General features: G+C 41.4%; 1 protein-coding gene across 5 annotated transcripts in view; it reads left to right on the top strand.

Annotated features, from left to right (window-relative positions):
* PLCE1 (phospholipase C epsilon 1) overlaps positions 1 to 18,813 on the top strand; it is a 127,359-nt gene that overhangs the window by 14,016 nt on the left and 94,530 nt on the right. For 4 of the 5 annotated variants that reach the window (XM_079976209.1, XM_079976206.1, XM_079976207.1 and 1 more), the window contains one exon: positions 15,604 to 17,103. In XM_079976209.1, coding sequence (XP_079832335.1) covers positions 16,150 to 17,103 — 954 coding nt within the window. In that variant the 5' untranslated portion in view covers positions 15,604 to 16,149. Of the gene's footprint in view, positions 1 to 1,088; positions 1,110 to 15,603; positions 17,104 to 18,813 lie in introns of those variants that run through there. The other variant, XM_079976208.1, reaches the window with a different exon arrangement.

The raw sequence follows: 18,813 nt of genomic DNA, 5'->3' as shown, positions 1-18,813 counted from the left end.
TACACTGATGTGAATACACTCCAGATTTCCCTCCAGACTTATGTCTAAGTTACCCAAACTGGTGTGGTGTTTGAGATCGTTTTGGTACTAACAAGGCAAAAAGTGCACACAAAATGGCCACCCCCACCCGCCAGGTATAAAACTAAGCATGCTTGGTGCCTCTTTACACTGTCAGTCTGAATAGCTCACTTGGTTAGACTCAGCATGGTGCTGATAACATCAAGGTTGCAGATTTAATCTAAGCAGAGGTTGGATGGCTGTTTGTGATATATGATTGATCTAGTTGAGATTCCTGCATTGCAGGGGTTTGGACTAGATGCTCCTCAGGGTCCCTGAGGAGGATTCTATGATCCTGTGTTTACTTAGAAGCAAGCACAAATGAATGCCCTAGGGCCTCAGGTAGCAAGCAGGTGTGTCAAAATGTCATATTCTGCATCCACATACACGTGAGAAAAAGAGAAGTAAAATCCATTGTGACCCTGAATAGCCTTCACTTTAGAATAGGATTTGGAGCACTAACAGCTTTGTTGTGACCTTTGCATCCAGTCTTTAAAGTTCCCAATAATCAACGTTTGTTTGTTTTTTGCTGTGAAGCTAAGACCTCCACTTGATTTTGTCATCACATATGCGCGCGCACGCGCACGCACACACACACACACAGAGGAGGAAGTAGTTTTAAACTGGTTTTAAACTAGGCTGTTGCTTGCTTCTAGTTTCCTCAAAAATGTTCCTTTTCTTCCCATGCTGAAAACCACCCTCAGCTCTACGAAGTTCCCAGGCCTAGCCTTTTTGAGAGCTAGTTATTGCGAGGTTGGCCGCCATCTCTTCCACACACCGCCTCTAAATTTGTGGCCTGACTAAGCTTTTTCTTCATTTCTGTATGGGAGCATGGTGCTTTTTTTGTCCTACTGATCACAAAGAATGAGTCAAAAGTTTCAAAAAAGCTTTCCTTCAGGCTTTTTCAGGAAAAGGAAGGAACTTCTTTGTATTGGATTTGGACTGGAGAAACCTTGGGTTCAGATCTCCACTTGGATGTGAAATGCATCATCTTCATCATCATCATCATCATCATCATTAGGCTTTATATACCGTACAGCCTTTTTGCCAAGGTACCCAAGACCATTTTCAGTTTTACAATACTTGCACCTATTCACTCAAAGCTAAAAATGAAACACACAACCACCTACGTTCCCACAACCCTTCTTTTCTCCTCACAGTACAGTCATACCTCGGGTTAAATATGCTTCAAGTTGAGCGCATTCGAGTTGCGCTCCTCGGCAACCTGGAAGTAACAGAGTGTGTTACTTCCGGGTTTTGTTGCTTGCGCATGCGCAGACGCTCAAAATGACGTCACGTGCATGCGCAGACGCGGCGAAAAGTGGCGCGCGCGCAGACGTGCCGTTGCTAGTTACGTTTACATCTAGATGCAAGCGGGGCTCCGGAACGGATCCCGTTCATATCTAGAGGTACCACTGTATAGGCATTGAGACTATATTTCAGTTTAGTCTATCTCATAAATCTATTATCAGCCCACAATACAATGATTTTGAACATGCCACTTTAAATGCCTTGTAGAGAAGATGGTATGAGGGTAGTTAATTGTTTTTTATTAGTAGTATTTATCTGTATTCCACCCTTCATTTGTCAATCTCAGGGTGGTTTACAGCACAAAAATACAAGATAAACACAAGAACAAAAGACAAGAAACACAAGAACAAAAACAAAATAAACAAGGTAAAAGTGAATTGACATTACAAACAAAGCGTCTATTTTCACACTGGAGCTGGAATTTATGGGGGGGGGGGACGACGGTGATGCAACTTTTGCTTCAGCAATGAAGCAGCACAGACTGTAAGGGCTATAGGAGCCGAAGACTCCATGCTTCCTGGCTCTCAGTCAGGCCCTGATCCGATCAGGGGTTTCTATGTGCTCCTTGTGGGTAGCCTCACACTGGTATCTCTGAAGTTCCTGCCTGACTTGCCATCACCTCTGCTTTTGTGGCCCTGGGGGAGATACGAGAGTGTATAAGAATTGGCTAGGAACCTAGGTAGCTGGGGGCCTTTGGTACTGGGAAAGGGATATTCAGTTTGGATGGCTCACTGAGGCCATTAGGAGTTTTGGAGATCTGCTGGAGAGTCCCGGTGCCATTGCTCTTCATCATAGGAGGTTGTTGAACCCCAACACGAGGTCATATACCCATGAATATTGTGATGGTAAATCTGTTCCACGTTCACAGTAATTAAAGTAGATTAGTAACCTCACTTTACCCATATGTTGCAAGGGTGGAAAACTACACACTAAGTCTGAAAGGGTATTTGGAGTGTATTAAAAATGTAGCTAATCTGCTTTTTAAAAAAATTCTAAAGTATGGAAAAATAGTGGCTATAGTTTGGGTATTTTCTCAAACTTGTGGCTACCACAACATAAGGGGCTGTTTTACAGGACTAGTGCTGTTTCACCACCACTTTGTCCTGTGGTTTTCTGGACAGATTCTCCCCCTTGCCCTTCCTTGTTGGTAAACTGCTATGTAATAACGCTTCAGAAAAACTGCTATTTAATTTCACCAGACAAGATTCTGGTGGAACATCATTTCACTTCACTTTCAGTTTGTACACCGCCTTTCCACATTACTATACACAAGGAGGAATTAGTACTTCACACATTAAGTAAAGATATGCTATTAAAACAACATCAAAAACCCCATATACTCATCCTTAGGATTCCTGTTCCACTGGACATACATCTCAAAAGCTAACTTAATCTCTCTCCCCCCCCCCCCCCGCCCAGGTGATGGTCCATCATAAATACAAACCCCACATTGGGCAAAATATTTCTGCATTGCTGGCAGTTGGACTGGATGACCCTTGTGGCCCCTTCTAACTCTATAGTAGTATGGTTGTTTACTTACTGTATTGGGCTGCAATTCAGAGAAATGTGAGCTTATTTAAATCCCTTTAATAACTTTATCTGGATTGTGCCCTTTGTTTCACTAATGAGCCTAATGTTTTAAATAAACAGCCCATGAGGACTGAAAGTTTTTCTAGGCACAAAATAGGCAGTAATGTGTATGTTTTTTCACATTTAAAAAAATCTGCAATGGTTTCAATGGTTTTCACATTGCTGTATTAAAAGTGTTGGGGCTAGAACACTTTTTATCATTGCAGAGAGAAATTCTACTTTCAGTTCAAGTTATTTCTGTGCTTGTATTTATGTATGTTAAGGGTGTGACTGACTGAGTACTCGGTATACAAGTGCAAGAGTTGGTGTCATGTGGTGTTTGCTGCAAAAAGCTTGTGCAAATATTTCCTAGGCTGGGAATTCACAGTACTACTTCTGCCCAACATAGACTGTGTTCAGCGACGGAGGAAGCTGCTCGGGTGCCTGGGGCTGCGCACCCATAGGGGTGGGGCGAACCACCCATAGGAGTGGGGCGAGCTGCCATAGGGGCGAGGCACACCACAGGGTCTCTGGAGTCTGCCTGCCTCCTCCCACTCAGCTGCCCTACAGCTGGGCAGGGAGGCAGCGGATCATTTGGGCAGCACGGAGCCACCCAAGAGAGATGTGTGGCTCGGGCTCACTGCAGGCCCCGTGGTGAGTGCCACCCAATATTTTGTCACCCCTTTCAGGGGTGACACCCAGGGCGGACCACACCCACTGCACTCCCTTCCTCCACCCCTGACTGTGTTAACCATCTGTTCTGAGCCTAATTTCTTTTTTTACTTCATTACCATTAAAAATAAGTACAATGTGTTGCACTAGAGCAGGGGTCAGCAACCTTTTTCAGCTGTGAGCCAGTCCACCGTCCCTCAGACCATGTGGTGGTCCAGACTATATTTGGGGGGGGGGGGAGTGAGCGAATTCCTATGCCCCACAAATACCCAGAGATGCATTTTAAATAAAAGCACACATTTTACTCATGTAAAAAACCAGTCAGGCCCCACAAATAACCCAGAGATGCATTTTAAATAAAAGGACACATTCTACTCATGTAAAAACATGCTGATTACCAGACCGTCTGTGGGTCGGATTGAGAAGGCGATTGGGCTGCATCCGGCCGATGGGCCTTAGGTTGCCTACCCCTGCACTAGAGTGTACTGTACCACTTTAGGCTGCAGGTTACATATCAAACAATTCTCTCTTTTTTCTTTGTACCCCCACCCCCAGTGCAATTAGAAGCTTTGATAGCAAAGAGGTGGGCTAGTACCTTTTACCCTGATTCAGGGAAGCAGCGTAGTAGTGTTATTTGCCATCACCAGGCGGGCACGTGTGCACGGGCAGGGGTGAAGCTCAGAGGGTGACTGAAGCCCACCGTGCCAGCCCAGCCCTCACCACTGGAGCCAAGCAGGTCCATGTTGCGGTGCCTGCGCTGGGGAGATCATATATTCCCAGATGTAACTCATGTGTGTTGGATTATGCATCTAACTGACTTCCACAGAATTGAAGTAGTTTACATGTAACGACTTGGATTCCAAGATAAATTAATTTAAGGAGGTTTGCAAAAGGAAGTCCTCTCCCCTCCCCTCTGCCATGCCTTAAACTGACTTTTCTTAGGATCCAAAGGAGTGCACTTTACCTTAACAGAGTTGCCAATCATTATGTAGTTAATGGCCCAAGTTTTTGTTCATTTATTTATTTTGATAGTAAAATATGAATTGTTCCTGTGGTGACACAGAGGTGTATATTTGAATAGTATTTCAAGCATTTATCTTGGAAGAATGTTTTAATTCTACTCCTGTGCACAACTGCTGCATAACTTGCATCTAATAATAGCATCGTTTTTTAACAGATGATTCTCCAGTTGCCTGTGACCTTGCTTAATGCTGGAGGACTTTGCTGTTTGTTTCAGACAGGAGCAGTGCTCTGGTGTGTGATGTTTCCTCCCACGATGTTTGTCTTCATCTGTGCTACTGTGGACAGCAAAAATGCTGTTGAAGTGAATTATGTATAGTAATCTTCAGAGTTCTGCTACAGAACAGCACTTCAGTGACTTAGTTGGCTAACTTCCCCTTCATACCAGGACAGGGCATCAACAGACGGCATTTAAATAATTTTCTGCTTGGATATCATTTTACGGTGTAGAGAATCTTGTTCAGTAGAGCAAAAGGCTGAATGTAAAAAAGCTGATTGTATGAGTCGGATGTGTACTCTGGACTTTCAAAAAGCTGTTTTCAAAAAGCTTAAGGAACTTCTGGGTGAGATCCCACGGTCAGAAATACTCAGAGAAGGGAGTCCACAATAGATGGGAGTTTCTTAAAGGTGAGAAGGCACAACTGAAATGTGCAAACAATTCCAGTAAGAAAGAAAAGTGGGAGGCATCTGAAGAAGTTTTTGTGCCTTGAGCTGAGATTTAAAAGCGGCAGATATAAAAAATGAAAAAGGGGCAAATCATGAAGGAAGAATATAAATGATCATCCAATATTTGCAGAGAGGGTCAGGTGGGCTAAAGCTCAGAACAAGGTCAGGCTTGCAAGAGAGGTTAGAAATAATAAAATGGGCGGTGGTGGTATTTTACTATGCTTGAAGCAAGAGGAAGAACAAAAAAAGTAGCCAGACCTCTGTGTGTAGAAGACAGAATAATGGCTTTGGGTGACAGAGAGAAGGAGGAACAGTTCAACACCTGTTTTGCTTCTGTCTTCACTCAAAAGGAATACAGTGCCCAAACTGGTGATAATAGAATAAATGATGTCGAGAGGGAGCTACAGCCCAAGATAAAAAAAGAGGTGGTAAGGGAACACCTATCAACTTTAAATGAGATCGCCAAGGTCTGAGGAACTACAAGGTTACTAAGGAACTTGCAGATGTAATCTCAGAGCCTCTTATCTATAATCCTGGAGAATTCTTGGAGAACTGGGAACAGGATTCCACAGTTTAGGTATCAGGATTTAATCGCCAGTCATCAGCTGGTGTTGTCAAACAACAGCTCAAGAGCCACAGGTTCCCCACCCCCCATCTCCTGATGAGAAGTTATATTTGGAGATGCCAGCAACTCAGTCTGCAAAATGAGCTATGTCCCATCCCCTGATTACTCTAATGTTTTCATTGTAGTAGTTAAATGAAGAAACAGTAAAACTGAGCCTTTATGGCGTGAGAGCTTAGCCTTGACAATAGATGTAGAAATGCACTTTCAGGAGAGTAAAATCTGTTCTCTTGTTTGGAAAGCCAAAGTCCTTTGAAAGAGCACTGTAAATTCATATAATGAATGCTTGTTATAACAAGCATTTGTATGCCCTTATCTTGGTAGTGGTTGTTTTATTACTAGTCCTCATGTTTCCCATGTATACTTCCACCCAGATGATTCCCTAGTAGCTGTAGAAGATCAGTCTAGGAAATCTGAGTAATCACTTATTGTTCTTCTATTGGCAAGTGGGGTGTGATCCTTGTGGAATGCTGACATTTCATAAAATCTCATAAAATACATGGACTTGGACTTGAAATTCAGTAGGTCAGGGGAAACTTTCATTCACAAAACAGTAATTGTTTCTGTATTGATGCATTTTTCTATCAAAAGTTTTAATCTAAAAGAAAAATGGAAATAATGTGAACATAAATATTTAGAAGAGACAGATAACATAACAACTGACATACTAGGCTGCAAATATATACCGGTAGCTTTGCCAAATTTAGGTTTGCATATATATCTTATAACAAAAACATCTAATGTGCATGAGAGAATACACTTGACTGATGGCCTGAAATGTAGATGCGCATAGTATGGGCTCGTTTTTTTTTACATGGTGCTTCATTTACATTTCAGTGATATAAAGCATGGCTTTTCTTTTGTCTAAAATGAAATTGAGCCAGTTAGGCTGCAATATTATAAACACCTAGCAAGGAGTAAGTACTTTTGAACTCAGTGGTACTTACTTTAAAGTAGACATCTAGAGGATTGCATTGCTAGTCCTATTTGCACCACATCTAAGTTTGTTTGTTTAACAACTACTTCGGGTGGAGTATAGCATTACTTCTATGCTGCAAACCCTGTTCAGTTGATACTACAGAGATTATATATTGGCTGAAGACAGGTTTATGCAAATGTTTGGAATAATAATACGTGTGGAATGTTGCACAGAGAGACCCATGTTTGCCTTATAATGCAAGGGGCATTCACAGATGACAGATAGCACATGGGAAGCCGCATTTTAAATCTTCCCTGCCAGCTTTGCAACACTTCCCCACCCCATTCCCCCCAGTCAGCCTTGACATTTGCCTGAAGGGGAAATTAACTTGATACATCTATTGTAGAGTAGAATTAGTGGGAAGGGTAATCCTTCCCTCCCTCCTGCCTTCTAATTTCCACCCAATTTGGGAACTAGAGACCCAGGCTGATGCTAGTAAATACAGTGGTACCTCGGGTTACAAACACTTTGGATTACAAACTCCACTAACCCGGAAGTAGTACCTTGGGGTGAGAACTTTGCCCCAGGATGAGAACGGAAATCGTCCAGCGGCAGCAGGAGGCCCCATTAGCGAAAGCACACCTCAGGTTAAGAACCGTTTCAGGTTAAGAACGGAACTCCGGAACGAATTAAGTTTGTATCCCGAGGTACCACTGTATGCAAAACAAACCATCCCTCCTATAACTACGGTAAATTCTTTGTTTTAGAAATTCTCTGTTGCTATAATTCTCAACTAGTTAGAAATAGGACTCTGCCCATATTGTATATTAATTACTTTTGGATATGGTTGAGACCTTGCTATTCCATTTTCTTCTTCATCCTCTCTTTAAGCCAAGTTTCAACTTTTATGGCATTGCCTCTCAGCCAATATTATTTTTACAATATTAGCTAATTTGTTATTGATTTGTTCAGCTGGTCACTTTATTGCCCACTCTCAGCAGCTAATCAATATATTACTTTACTCACAAGGAATTGTGATACAATTGTTTCTCAGATAAAATAGACATTGGCACTGACTTATTGCCATGAAGATTCTGTTTGACTGCCACTTGAGAGGCCGACTGAATTTTGCTGTGAGAATTATTCTAAAAAATCTGTAGTGATGTCTACTGATCAATAGTGATTAACATCAGTGCCAAGTTACAGTCCTAATTAGAAAGCTGTGACATATTTTTTCCCCTGAATAAATATTTTCACTGTAGCACTGACTCCTCCTTTGCGCCTGGCTTGTATTATTAACCCCCCTGTCCTCGCCCTACAAGATTTATAGAGAGAAATCAGTTCTCATCCCCAGTTGCCTAGACACCTTCCCTCTGCACTTCAGAAACCCCCAGCTCTCTCTAGCACTCTTTGTCCTTTGATTAATTTCCCCAGTCCCTTCTAGTATGCATTCTGGAAAATATGGGAGGGGATAGCTGTGTTGGTTTGTTTAGAACAAAAACAAGAGTTCTATGGCAACTTGAAGGCTGGAAAAATCCAAAATGTCCAGAGCGCAGCTCACAGTGAGTGGTCTTTTCTTTGTGAAAAGTACAGTTACAAAACTGTTCTAAACATGGTGTTTTGTAATCATGTAGATGGGGCATAGTCCAAAAATGTCACCAGACTGTGGGCTTCTTTGTCTTGCTAGCCGCAGTCTAGGAACCGCTGAATGGTTGGTTGTTTACCAGCTGCTTTTTCCCTCCAAGGTACTCAACCTACCAGGTAGTAAAGTGGTTGTGAAGCAGAATTCCTATGAGAATTGCTTAGTGGGAAAACAGAATTCTGAGGACAGAATTCCAAAGGGGGGCTTTAGCTAGAATCTTGGGTGAAGAAAACTTTGGTGACATTTTTCGTGCATTGTCCTCAAAACTCCTGACATAGTAACACAGTATTAAAACAAACATGAACCACTATGAAATGTCAGTGAAGAAACTAAATAACATGTATCGTTTATTCATAGCTTGTTCCTACAGTTGCAATCAAAATTATTCAACCCCCATTGCAAATCGGGTTTTTTAACCAAAATTTACAGACTTTCAGCTGTTTTTGTTTCATTGACTAGGTATGTTTCACTTTTGAACTGGGAGTTACAAATTATTCCTCTGAGTTCATTATATTGGATTAAAATGTAGGTCACTAACTTTTAAACTCTGTTATTAGCTGATATTTAGGGACAAGTATAAAATAATATGCTTGAAAACAAGGACATGTTTTTAAAAAAATATTAAGGAAAACTGTCTAATTACCCATATTGATGAGTAACCAGAAAATATCAGGCAGTAAGAATGATTTTTGTAAAAAAATAAATAAATCTGTTTTGACTGTTTTCCTGCTTTAATGTAACAGAGCTTTCAAATGATTTCACACTCTGGACAGTCAGTTACTGAGGTGGGCTTCTTCCCAGAGACTGAGGTAATTGGCGAAGCTAAAGTAAGCACAGTACTTGTTTGCTGACCAAATATTATTTGTGGCATTCTAAATAGGGTTCCCATTAATACTAAAATACATGAAAAAACCCAGCAGATTTTGACCATATTGAAAGGAACGAAGTTGTCTTTTATGTGTGTGACTCAAAAATTCAGCTTTACTTACTTTATAAATGAAGAAGAGTGCTGTTGAATAAATATTCCGTAACAGATATTTACCGTAATCAGTTTTGAATATGCAGTTAGGATGAGCTCTGCATGTAGATAGACACTTTGTGGGAATATGAAAATAGAGAATAAAAAATAAGAAGATCTCTTTGTTGGTAACTGGATATCCATTTGCTCTTTTCTGGTGGGGATAATACTCCCTACTTGCTTGAATTTGAGTACTTCAGTGCTCTACAATGCGGTCAATTTAATTAGTAACAGAGTACCAGAGACTGGAATCATTCTTGTAATATTATTTCTATTTTACCTTCAATAGACCAGGTGCTGCTGGTCTAAGGATAAGGAAACAAGAACAAGTAGACTGTAATAGATAGACAGCAACACCAGACCCCAAACAAAGAGTTTTTTGCAGGCTAGACACAAAGGTGGACTTTGAGAGCTAACCCCCCCCCCCCCCGTTTAGTTTGAATTACCTCCATTGGAGATTTCATGACGCTTCAGCCCAAGAAACTGGGGGAGCCAGTTTCACATCTTTCTCCTGTTCTGCAGGTGACTGCAAGCTGACTATTTTAAAAGGTGGTGGAGCTGATCTGCTGCCCGAACTGCTCATTAATCAGCATTCATTATTATGACCAAGCTGTGGAAAAGCCAAAGTGATGTTTTTTTCATGAGCAAGGACAGCACAATCCAAATCATTCAGATTCTTTACACTTCATGGGTTGGATCCTGACTAAAGTTGACATTAACTCCCACTGATTTCTAATGGATATAAGTTAAACTAACATCATCTGGACTGAACCCAGTGAGTTTGGGTACTTATTCAGTGCTCTGCTTAAGTCCAAGTGCTTCACTGTTCAATATGCAGCCATGCAAATAACTCTTCAACTCTATCAATAGACCCCTGACATTTAATACTTAGATTCTCTCTACCAAGATGCTAGTCTCTGGACTTTATAGTCTATCATTCCTTAACACAAGCCAGCTGATGGCCCCCCACCCTCCAGCTCCAGTTCTATTTTGGGGGTCAGAGTTTCCCTGCTGTTGCTCTCTATTATATTATCTACACACTCTGAAATCAATGGAAAATGTTGAGGATATTAACATCCTTCAGCAAAGAGACCTAGAATGTAGTGCTTAGGTATAATAAGACCCAAAGTTCCGGTCAGGAGATCACTGGAATGCTTGTCTAAACAGGTATGTGTTAAAGGGCCAGCAGAATGTGGGCCCCCTCTTATTTCAGCTGGGAGAGCGTTCCACAATATTGATGCCACCAGTGCAAAAGCCACAAACCAATACACATTCAGCCATGACAAAACTGCATAAGTTTCATTTGCAGTTCTTAATGCCATTACTGGGCAATGGAAAGGAAGTTGTTTTCTTTTTCGGGTTGACAGAGAATGGCTTGCCTAAGGCCAGTGAGTTAGTTCAACCTCTTACAGGGCAATCCTATGTATGTCTACATACAAGTAAGTTCCAATGTGGTAAATGGGACTCACAATCTAAACTTGAAATCTAAACCTCTAAGTAAGCAAAACAAAACAACTCACCATCACTCCATCATTGATGGGGTGTTTGTGTCAATTGTGTTGACAACCGTAATCTAGTTCTGCCCAATTTCAGTAAACATGCTGGTCAGGTTATGTGACCTGGTTGTTTCACACATTGATGCATGGAGAGCTTCTTTTAAAGTACAATAAGTTGGGCAACAAGCTTTCCAAGCTGTAGCTGTCCCCACTTCCCCCATCCTGAGAAAAGTGTCGTCATATTCACAGCTGCTACACCCCAGCATGGGCGTAATCTTACTCCAATAGGTTTCCTGTTTTCCCCTTCTTTCAAACAGCACGTGCAGCACATGCCACCCCAAAAGCACTTTTCTTGATTTATGTTGATTTATTTGCACCTTTAATTCAATTCAGTTTTAGAAATGCCATATTGAATATTACTCTAGATATTTTAAATTCACCTTATGGCTGTATGTTATAATTTTCATTGTAAAGAGTAACATTTTGTGACCATGAATACTGACAGTTTGCCATGATGTATCATTTTATATTGTTTCTGCTGTTTGACCTCTGATCTAATGTGATTTATCCGTGCTGAATCTGTTTCCTCTCAGTCTTTTTTGCTTTGCTGATGGCATGGAACACGTTACATTTCTCTGATGTATCAAAATTAGCCCTTTTGTTATTTACTGGATTAGTGATGGTATTAATGAAAGTAACCTTTGCCTGCACATTGCCTCACATTCATTTCCCATGTACTAACGGGATATTGTGCTTTCAGCTCTAAACAAATCCAGATTATATCTTCTTTCATTGTGAAATCATGGGGCTTGATTCAGGCCATGGTGGGTGCAGTACTTGCAGGTGGAGCATAAGGCATAACAGAGCCAGTTCTCCCTTACATCCTTTGTGAGCAGACATTCAATGCACCTGATGTTTAGGTGTGATGGCAAGTCTCCATGCTTTGCATTTGTTGCGTGAGCAGAGGTGGCTGATTCCTCACAGTGGCTTGGTTGGGGAAGAAAGAGAGCTTTGTTATACATACCCTGTAGTGATCCCTCTGCATGTAGTTACTGCAGTGTAGAGGACTGAGTCCTTGGGAAAGTTACTAGCAGGTACTGCACTAAAATAGATGTTGATATCCATGTGAAAGAGATAGACAGAGGCATGTCCATGCCTTTATCAAAAGGGTTGTTATGTAGCTCCAAGTTCCATTAGTGCAAACCTCCTTTTTGTGCTTATGACAGTTATAATATAAGTAGTTTAAAGGGTTAATAATGCTTAAAAAAAAAGAAAATCAGGATTCTAATATAAAATCAGGATTCTAACTGATAGTGATTAGGATTGCAGAGCCAGAGTACGGTATTTATTTGAGATTAATTAACACAGGCTGTGATATATGTGAGGGACACGGGTGGCGCTGTGGTCTAAACCACTGAGCCTAGGGCTTGCCGATAGGAAGGTTGGTGGTTTGAATCCCCACAACGGGGTGAGCTCCCGTTGCTCGGTCCCAGCTAGCAAACCAATGACACCTGCAAGTCTGCAGGTTCCCCCAGCACTGATTTTATGGGAATTAAGGACAACAGATGGAATTTTCAAAAGAGGACGAAGCTCCTTTGAAAGTATGTGAGGGAGGAACAAAAACACCCTCCGCCTGCCAAAATAAAAACTATAGGAAGACTATTTCATTTTGGTATGTTCTTATTGTTGTCTAGTAAATATAGTTATAGTCACAAAACAGGCAATATATGAAAACAGCAGTCAGTGCCAGTCATGATTCTGACGAAGAACATGGTGGTGCTGGGTGGGTCATAAAACTGATATATTTAAGTATTCAGTAATAGGGAAGTAGTTTAAGGGCATTTGTGTACTTTTCTTAAGTGGATTTGGCTACAATAGGATGGGTCAGAATCAGAGGTGGACTTTGGTAATACGATGCCCTGAGAGAGGGCAATATTTGGCACCCTCCAAAACTAGTTCTTATTTTCACAATAATTCTTTTTGGTACCGTTACATTTTAGTGGGTCTTCTTAGTACTAGTATTAGTATTATTTTGTCCCCCCTTGGTGCTGTCAGAGTCTCCCACAGCTAGGGTAGACTGGATGCCTGTGAGCGAAGGGGGCATGCTGATGAACAGGCAAATAATGCAACAGCACATGGGGTGGAAAGGAGGCCTGAAGCCCTAAAATAGGGAGGGTGCAGTGGACGTAAGGACTGAGGGTACTCAGGCTGCCATCCTATACATAGCTATTTAGCAGTAAGTCCCTTTGAACCCATAGGGACGCGGGTGGTGCTGTGGTCTAAACCACAGAGCCTGGGCTTGCTGATCAGAAGGTCGGTGATTCGAATCCCTGCGACGAGGTGAGCTCCCGTTGCTCGGTCCCAGCTAGCAAACCTGCCAACCTAGCAGTTTGAAAGCATGTCAAAGTACAAGTAGATAAATAGGTACCGCTCTGACGGGAAGGTAATTAGGTACCGCTCCGACGCTGCTTTGGTTTTGCTAGAAGCGGCTTTGTCATGCTGGCCACATGACCCGGAAAAACTGTCTCCAGACAAATGTCGGCTCCCTTGGCCCGTAAAGTGAGATGAGTGCTGCAACCCCAGAGTCATTCGCGACTTGACTTAACTGTCAGGGGACCTTTTACCTTTTATGATATATGTGTAGCAAAACATTCCATTTATGTTGGTAGAGATCTGTATGTGTACTAAATGCAGACCAGATTCTCCTAACCTTTATGTCTGTTCAATATAATACTTATTTTGATTTGGCTTGGCTCATGGTTTCACCTCTCTAGTGATTACCATGATCCGGGGGGGGGGGGGGGGGAATCAAACCAATGCATTAATTTGGTAGAATATCATTGTTGCTTTGCACATAGAAAGCTGGCTTGATTACCGTAAATAAACAAAGTAATAGAGAGCATCTGGTTTTCCTCTTGTTTCTCATTACAATCTGACACAAACTCTTCTAGTCTGTTGACAAAACTAGATTTAGATTCTATGGTTGCTGTTTACAAAGCAAACATTCATGCCCCACCCTGGTTTTATATTGATCTTTAGGCAAGTGATCAATTTGATCCAGTCTTCTGTCCATACCTGGTAGTGTTTGCTCTCTGCTTTGCATTCCATCCCTTAAAATAACAACCTCTGTCCAACTATGAGAGCTTGAGGCAGCTGAGAAGTGGCCAGTGTCTGGTCTGAGTTAAATCCAAGCAGACAGCAATTAAGAAAAGGATCTTTGATAGCTCCATGAGAGGACAGTGGCGGCCAAAGCATTCTCTTCCAGGGGCAGCTACAATAAATGTATCCGAAGGCCTTGGATGAGCTGGCTGGATGGCTAAAGGACTCTCACCTTATTTTGTAGTCTTAGGCTTCTGTGAATTGTTTGATAGAAGTAATGAAAAAGTTTAATCTGCCATGAGTCCTGCAGTGCTGTCAGGATTGGGATCGGGCTTGGATTGGCAGGCTTTGATGCAAAAGGAAAAGGATGAAACAGAGCAGGACCCTGAATGGTGGGAACTTTGAGTTGGAGGAGGGGATAATCTCACCTGTTCAACCCAAGTTCAGCCAAAGGGGCAGCAGGGATTCTGGGTCTGCCCTCGCAGCTTTCCTGTGGAGTGGAGAGCCATTGGGAAGGATGTTGCTGGACTGCAACTCCCACCATGCCTAAGTGTTGGCCATGCTGTCTGGACCTGATATGAACAATACCTGAAGGCTAACCATTTCTGGTTTAGATGGTGAAAGATGTTGCTTTTTAATCCAAATGTCCCATCTGCTGACAGAGTTTTGGATAATGCTGTTTTAATTCCCATTTTGGTTCCTCCACAATTGTCTCAGAAATATATTGTAGAGAAGGGTTTCCTAAAATGGAAGCCTTTGAGGGGAGGGAGATATGGTTGGTGGAAAGTAGAAGGTCTTGGCTACCTTGTGGGACTGCAAATTTTAAAAAAGGCAAAGGACCCCTGACAGTTAAGTCCAGTCGCAGACGACTCTGGGGTTGTGGCTCTCATCTCACTTTCAGGCTGAGGGAGCCAGCGTTTGTCTGCAGACAGTTTTTCTGGGTCATGTGGCCAGCATGACTAAGCTGCTTCTGGCTCAATGGAACACCGACACCAGAGCAGTGCACAGAAACACTGTTTATGCTGTTTACCTTCCCGCCGGAGCGGTACCTATTTATCTACTTGCACTTTTTGGTGTGCTTTCGAACTGCTAGGTTGGCAGAAGCTGGGGCCGAGCAATGGGAGCTCACTCCGTCATGGGGATTCGAACCGCCGACCTTCTGATAGGCAAGCCCAAGAGGCTCAGTGGTTTAGACCACAGCGCCACCCGCATCCCTCCCTGCAAATTTAGCTGCAAATAAATGGATGGGATGGTGCCTGATCAGATTCTGTCTGATGAGGTAAGGTTGGGGTGGTAGATTGCATGTCTGTTTATCCCACATATTCTGAATCTCTCAAAGGGAGCTTGGAGGGAAAACTTCAGCTATAAACAAAAGCACAATGGAATATATTCTTAAGGATGCTCTGCATTTCCATTAAGCATCTGTTAATACACTTCATACTCTTTCATTATGGATATGCAGGTTACACCTGGCACTGTGTATTAAATATGGTTTTGTTTTTTGTTTTGCAGGCTACTGATTAACTGGAAGTTCCATGGCCTAAGGAACAATTAATTACATCTCCACAATTTACTCTTCCAAGGCATGTAGCAAGAAACAAGGCGGGGTATAGGTATATCCTATGATGGAAGTGTTTGATTGTGAGAGAAGAAAACTGTGCTATTACAAACAAATACTCAAGCTTTATGTGGCAATCCACCATAAACAGCATTCTGAAGGCCATTAATAATACAGCTGTGTTGTATGCTGTAAGTCTGCTGTGAAGATATAGCAGTGTTTTGCTTTTCTTTCAGTGCTATGATGTAATTCATAGTATTTGAGGGAAAGCAGGGTAGTGTCTGAAGCCTGTGTTTCAAGATGCTCTCTGAAGAGAGACAGCAGTGTCTGCATTTGGTCTTTGGCAGAGTTTTCAGTCCACCAGAAAGGAAATGGCGATAAAGATAAAGCACCCTAGATGCCAGTTATGAAAGTACAAAGAAATTGGATGCACACAACTCTCTCTTCCAAAAACGTGAAGAAAAGCTGTTCAGTGTTTTTATTTACCACATGAGAAAGAAATGACTGATAGCAGAAAACCCTGGGAGAGAGGCATATGTATCCCTGCTTCTGTGGAGTTTCTTAACATAAATTATGACATTATACAGAAAAGCTACAAAAACAACACTATACATAACCACTTATATAAAGCATGTGACTCTTTTGCAAATAAAGACAAATGTTTAGAAACTGGAATTCCTTCTTCACTGGAAAGAACTGTGTATGCTGAAATTCAGTTACAAATGGATGGATCTCAAGTTGAGTTGAAGCCACTAAGAAGCCAGTCCTCAGTAAATAAAAATGAAAATGAAACTGAGAGTGCTGATTTCAAGTATGTTAAAGAGAGAAAGAACATCTCAAAAAGTTTGTGTACCTTGCACAACAGCTTCATTTGGAACGAATGCTTACAGCCAGTACAGGCTTATAATGATTGCACCAATATTTCTGCAGCTTGCACTTGTAAAACAGTGGAACTACCAGCTACCTGTGGGAATAAAACTGGACAACAGTTGTGTGATTCCTATGGCACTACAGTGGATAACTATTTGTATTTGGAAAGAACAACCCCAAAACTCAACATGGCATGCTCAGGTCACAATTTTTCTAGCGGTAATATTACTGGAAGACTGCCTTCAAAGCCCACTTTGAGCCATTATCAAAACTGCAACGAAGGCCACGGAGAAGAAATGGATGAAGATTCTTCTCGTACTAAGAAAGAGCGCTCCACTTTATTAGTCAGAAGATTTTGCAAAAATGATAAGGAGGTTAAGAAATCGGTCTATACTGGAACAAGAGCTATTGTTAAAACTTTACCGTCGGGGCACATAGGAGCTGTCGCTTGGAGTTGTCTTGACCGGAAGAGAACCCACGATGAATTAAGGCACTCTAGGATTATATCAGAAGAATTAATTGCCTTTCAGATTTCAGTGAGCCAAGCGTTAAGTTCTTGCCTTCTGCAGTCCATATGGCATGGGGTAAGTGTCTTTTTATAACTTTCAGATGCCTTTCTAAACTTAGTGCTTGAGCGAGAGCAGCTGGTTGGGTGCTTCTGTAGAGCCATCTTCATGATGATCCTGTTGCTTCTATGTACCTGGACAGTGCCAGGAGTGGGTCAGAGTTCTGGTGAGATTGGAGTTGGAAGGGTGCACTAGTGGAACCAATGCGGCACTTCTGCCAGGGTACCCATGCAGTCCTCCCCCTCCCCACCACTATCCAGGCATCCTCCTCCTGACAGGTGTTAGGAGGACAGCTTTGCACCATCCCCCCTCCCCCAAATGCCTGTCACATCTGTGCTTGAGAAATTCAAGACTGAAAAATCACATTATGTTTAATGATCTAGTTTGCCTCTAAATTAAAGCAAGAAATTACAATCCATCTCTATCAGTTCTTTTAAAATAAATGTGGCAAGAGCTTTAATACTTAAACATTTATTTTCTTTGTGTGTGTGGATAAAGTATATATTGCTATCAAAACCATCTAGAGTTGATGGCTCTGCTTAAGTGTGTGGTGCATGTTGTTGGTTAGTAACTATCTCTACTATTCTCAGCAACAAACCACAACTTCAGATTATGGTTTGTTGACAGTAAGCATGCCATGGTTAAGCTGCAGGCAGCCTTTACATACAATGCTAAGCCATGGTTTAATAAACCATAGCTTAATAAACCATTGTTTAGAATTATGTGTGAACCAGGCTGTGAGAACAGAATGCTGGACTAAATAGGACTTTGGTCAGATTCATCCAGGCCCTTCCTGTGCTCTTATTTGCTGCTTCTGTCTTCTTGAGACCGAGAACAAGACTAAATTATTATTGTCTTACTTTATGTGCATTAATATGTGAGGGACTGATTTGGTGAGAACTTGCCTTGAGACAAATGGGAGATTTTATGGGCATTAGCTCTGTTGTGTGATTCTGTAAAAATACATTTATCTGTATGTTAATTCTGGTTCTGGCACATTTTCATTATAGGGAAATACTTCATTTTCAAATCTTGTTATAAACCATGTTTGTGACCAGATTCAAATAGATTGCTTTTATGCCTTTAAAAAAATAATTAAACAATGCATGCTTAAAAAAAAATCTTTATTTCTTAGTGGCTGAACACATTGACATCAAAATTTAGTTTTAGTAATTGAGTACTTGGAGGTCATATGCAATAACATTGATATAATCTTTCTACATGGGCAGGGGAAGTGCATACTAATAGTTGTAAAATGCAGAGCAAGCTTATTTTGCCACAAATGCAAATATTAGTTAACACACATGGCAGCTGCCCTATTTGTGTACACGTGGTTTTTCCTATATTGAGATGATGGCAGTCAAAAGGCTGGTCTGATATTCTGCTATTGCTGATATAGTTTTTATGATGCTATTTCTGTTTGGTTAATTTTAGTTGTGGTTTATGTTTTTTCTCATTAACACAGCTTGCATTTTAATTAATTGTAGAAAGGTAGGTTATTATCATTGAAATATAGAAAAAGAATAAAGCTTCTGAGAGAGTTAACTCAAAGGTTAAAAGATGAAAATATTCAAGCTATTACCTTGGTGTGAAGAAAGACCATAGACTGCCTGACTGACTAATCAACGCTTAAACAGTCTTTTTCTGCTCTCCTACTTAGCCTGTCGTACAAGCCTCACTTGCTTAGTATTTCAGGTTGTATATGTGGTATATTTTAAAAACTGGCTT

The sequence above is a fragment of the Podarcis cretensis genome (assembly GCF_951804945.1).
Source record: "Podarcis cretensis genome assembly, chromosome: 5".
In the NCBI taxonomy this organism is placed as follows: Eukaryota; Metazoa; Chordata; class Lepidosauria; order Squamata; family Lacertidae; genus Podarcis; species Podarcis cretensis.
This window is presented reverse-complemented; position numbering and strand designations above follow the sequence as displayed.